At 35.3% G+C, this 3,903-nt stretch overlaps 1 protein-coding gene across 1 annotated transcript; it reads left to right on the top strand.

The window, feature by feature from the left end:
• The first annotated feature begins 935 nt into the window (after positions 1-935).
• On the top strand, positions 936-3,903 carry LOC110714249 (protein GrpE-like). The gene is made up of 3 exons (XM_021892746.1): positions 936-1,259; positions 1,754-2,260; positions 3,497-3,903. Exons 1-3 carry the CDS (start codon positions 1,032-1,034, stop codon positions 3,704-3,706), a joined length of 945 nt encoding a protein of 314 aa, XP_021748438.1. The 5' UTR covers positions 936-1,031; the 3' UTR covers positions 3,707-3,903.

The following is a 3,903-nucleotide window of genomic DNA, read 5'->3' as shown; positions in this document are numbered from 1 at the left end:
ATTAGGGCCGGTGGCGAAAAGTGTTAAGACCTTAGGGGATACATGTTAGGGTCATATAACGCCGTTTGTAACCATATATGACCATTATTTTATCATTTTATTGTAACCATATATTATCATTTTATCAAGCTAATTATTTCCTTTGATTATAATATATATGGCAACATACTAGAGAACTATAGTTTATAATTTAGGAAGATAATTATCTCCTTTGACCATATACAACAAATATATACTATATTTAACTCTTGAATTTGAGGATGATGCTCCTTTCTTTTACTAGCCTGAACTAACTTGGTATCCCTAGACAAAATATTTTGATCAACAATAATAATGTGGTCTAAATTGCATTTAAGGTGATTTGAAATCGGGTCAATAACAATTTGGGTTGAATTTAGGTCGGGTCAATAACAAGTCGTTGTTGATTTCAAGTCGGGTTAGTAACAGATCGGGTTGAATTTTTGGGTCGGGTTAAAAATAGGTCTTGTAAAATTCAAGTCGGGTCAATAACAATTTGGGTTGAATTTAGGTCAGGTCAATAACAAGTCGGGTTGATTTCGGGTCGAGTTTGTAACGGGTTGGGTTAAATTCGGGTTGGGTTAGAACAGGTCGGGTTGAATTCAGGTCAGGTTAGTAAAAGGTTGGGTTAAATTCGGGTTTTGACGGGTTAAAACGGGTTTGGGTTTATTTTGGTTCAAATCGGGTTCGGTTCAGGTCAATAATTTACGGGTTACGTTTGGATCGGGTCATCTCTAAGTTAGTTCATGTTCGGGTTCGGGTCTCATATACTCGGGCCAACTCGGGTCTAGGGTTGGTTTTAGGTCGGGTTTGGGTCACCATTTTTTTAAGTTCAAATGGGTAGGTTAATAATCGGATTTGAGTCGGTATTTTGAGTCGGGTCAACTTTTGATCGTTGTTATTTAGGAGGGTGTGTATTTGCAAAATCAGTAGAACGGGAACCTCCTTCCAGAGGCTTCATCAAATTCTCTCTCTTCCCACATTCATTCTACTGTAAATCTCCATTAATTTCAATGGCAGTCTCTCTCTCAGTATCAATCATAAGCACAAGCACAAGTAGCCTTTCTTTAATTTCAAGTGCTAACCAAAAGTACCCTTTTTCTAAATCCCACAAATCCTTAATCTTTCCTATCCAATCTTCTCCCATATTTAACCATCTTTCTATTTCAAATTCTCTCTCTTCTCCTGCTCCTCTTCTTCTTCACAACCGCCATGATTTCAGGTGCTGCTTCGCTAACATTGTAAGCTATTTCTCTTCCTCTCTCTCTCTTTTTTATTAATAGTTTGTTGATAAAGTTGCAAACTTTCTGGGTTGTTTTATCTTTAAATTGTTACTGTTATGATGGGATTTATTTCTTCTTTGTTACTGATGTATAATATCATAAGCTGCTGGAAAATTTTGTTGATTGATTGATTGAATTTAGTCTATGATAATAGAAAATTATTATGGTGGAATTCAATTTTTGAAAGAATTATGGCAAAAATTGAAAAATATTAGTAGTATGTCAAATATGTTATGATGAAGTATCATAAGCTGCTAAAATATTTTGTTTCATATTATATTTAATTGAAGTTTAGTCTATGATGCCAAAATTTAGCTGCAATTATGGTTGATACATTTATAATGGTTGATAAATAAGTTGTGCTACTATATGTATTGGAAATTCAAACTCTCCATTTAATTAAAAGCAAATGGATGTATTTCAATGGTTAAAAATTGTTATTGATATTGTAGATGGATGAAGGAATGCAAGAGGAGGAAGATGGGGAAATGGGGGAGACAGGTGCTAAGAAGATGTGGGAAAGTGTTGAAACTCTCACTAAATATTATAAGGAGGCTGTTTTAGCTGGGGATTATCAGACCATTACAGAAATAGAAACTGTATTATTAAGACTAGAAACCGAAAAGATCAAATTGGATGAGAGATTATCAACATTGACAGAAGAGATAACTTCTGGGAAGGAGAAGTTTATCCGATTGCAAGCCGATTTTGATAATTTTAGAAGGAGATCGGAGAAGGAGAGACTTTCAGTTCGAAGCAATGCACAAGGGGAAGTTATTGAGAGTCTTCTGCCAATGGTGGACAATTTTGAGAGGGCGAAGCAACAGATCAAACCAGAAACAGATAAGGAAAAACAGATTGATACGAGTTATCAAGGTATTTACAAGCAGTTTGTAGAGATCATGAGGAGTTTGCGTGTTGCTGTCGTTGCAACAGTAGGGAAGCCTTTCGATCCATCGGTAAGCCTTTTTATTTTTATGTTTTTTTTACAACGTAAGCCTTTTTATCATTGGTCACTAACTATAATATTTTCTAAGCCTGTGCTCATTCACTATTTTTCTTTAGCATTTGATTTAAATTCACTTTACCTGCAAAATGCAAAAACCTAATACTGTTCCAGTTTTTCACTAGTTTAAGATGGTGTTAATTGTGTTTTTGCTGAAAGCTCATTAGCCCTTTCCCAAACATGCTTGTTATTGGTTGTGAACTTCTGATTGTGAAATTGGCAGGGTCAGTTTACACTTTATGTACTGCTGTAACTTTGCAACCAAATTTAGAACTTTTGTTCTTTCATTTTCTTTTTCCTTTTTCCACTAAGCTTTAGTTGGGATTAGAGTAGTGGAGTTGGGCAGATTGGGCCTCTATTGAGACATCCTTCATAGAGCCATTCAGTACAAAAGAATTTAAGAGTTACAATTAAGAATGACCCTGGTTTTACTTTACAAATTTATAATATCTTGATTTTAGCATGTTTTTCCCTCCATTTCTATGCTTAATACACTCATTTTCTACGTGCTATTTGCCTTTTTTTTTTTTTTTTAATTTGAAGTGCACTTACAATTGCATTGACCGAGCTTACTCAGTCAAGGCTAGCAGCATTTGCTTGCCTGCTCACATTGTCATGTTTGATGGAAGAGATAATGCTCCTTGCATTAAGATTTACTGTGAGAATAATATATATTGCCAAATCGTCATGCCACTTCTAGATGGAAGCTTAGTAAGGATTTATACAATGGCAGTTGAGGCAGAAACAAGGGTTGTGTTGAAATTAGATCCTCTATGCTGGGAAAGCAATTTCCAATGGCTCCTTCACTTGTTGCCTTGTCAGAAGGTCCTTCGGCTTTGGCGACATCAGTCAGTGTGGTTTGCAGACCTATTACAACTTCTTGAACTATAAAAGCTACTTCGTATTTCTTAAAAAAAAAAAAAGAAAAAAAAAATGACCAACTCTGTAGTCTGTACTCATATAGGCCAGTGTCTACCCTGCTATGTAAAATTATTGAAGATTTGTTCAAGTTTCTGCTGAAGTCAATATTTTACTGCTGCCTTGATCGATAATGATCAAATGTCTAAACCATTAGTATATATTAACAGTAATTCTGTGGAAGTTTGTATATATTTATTTGTGGCTCTGATACGCATTACTATTAGTGTTAAATTTAAGCAACTTAAACTTGTGTTGTTTCTTGTTGTAGTTGCACGAGGCCATTGCCAGAGAAGAGTCTGAAGAATTCAAGGAAGGCATTATAATTCAAGAATTCAGACGTGGTTTTCTCCTTGGTGATCAACTTTTAAGACCAGCGATGGTAAAAGTTTCTTCAGGTCCTGGTAAGAAGATAGATAAAACAACCAATCAAATGTCCTTGGAGCAATCCGCCACAGCTGCTGGCATGGATGAACATTGATACACAATGCGATATTGAATGTGAAGAACTTTCGGCTTAATATCTTTACTATAATGATTCGTTAGTTGTGATAGTTCATGATATATTTTAGGCTTCTTAGCATTCATCCACCCTTTTGTGAACATACACACACAGGGAAAGCATCCATAATTATGTCATGCTGCATTCTGCTGAAGTAGATGTTTACAAAAAAAAAA

The sequence above is a fragment of the Chenopodium quinoa genome, unplaced genomic scaffold (assembly GCF_001683475.1).
Source record: "Chenopodium quinoa cultivar QQ74 unplaced genomic scaffold, ASM168347v1, whole genome shotgun sequence".
Lineage (NCBI taxonomy): Eukaryota > Viridiplantae > Streptophyta > Magnoliopsida > Caryophyllales > Amaranthaceae > Chenopodium > Chenopodium quinoa.
This window is presented reverse-complemented; position numbering and strand designations above follow the sequence as displayed.

Bases quoted from the DNA above. Each gene is read 5' to 3' on its own strand.
- LOC110714249 (XM_021892746.1), top strand. From the start codon at position 1,032: ATGGCAGTCTCTCTCTCAGTATCAATCATAAGCACAAGCACAAGTAGC. The intron at 1,260-1,753 runs GTAAGCTATTTC...TTGATATTGTAG, and splicing joins GGTGCTGCTTCGCTAACATT to ATGGATGAAGGAATGCAAGA. The intron at 2,261-3,496 runs GTAAGCCTTTTT...TTCTTGTTGTAG, and splicing joins GGAAGCCTTTCGATCCATCG to TTGCACGAGGCCATTGCCAG.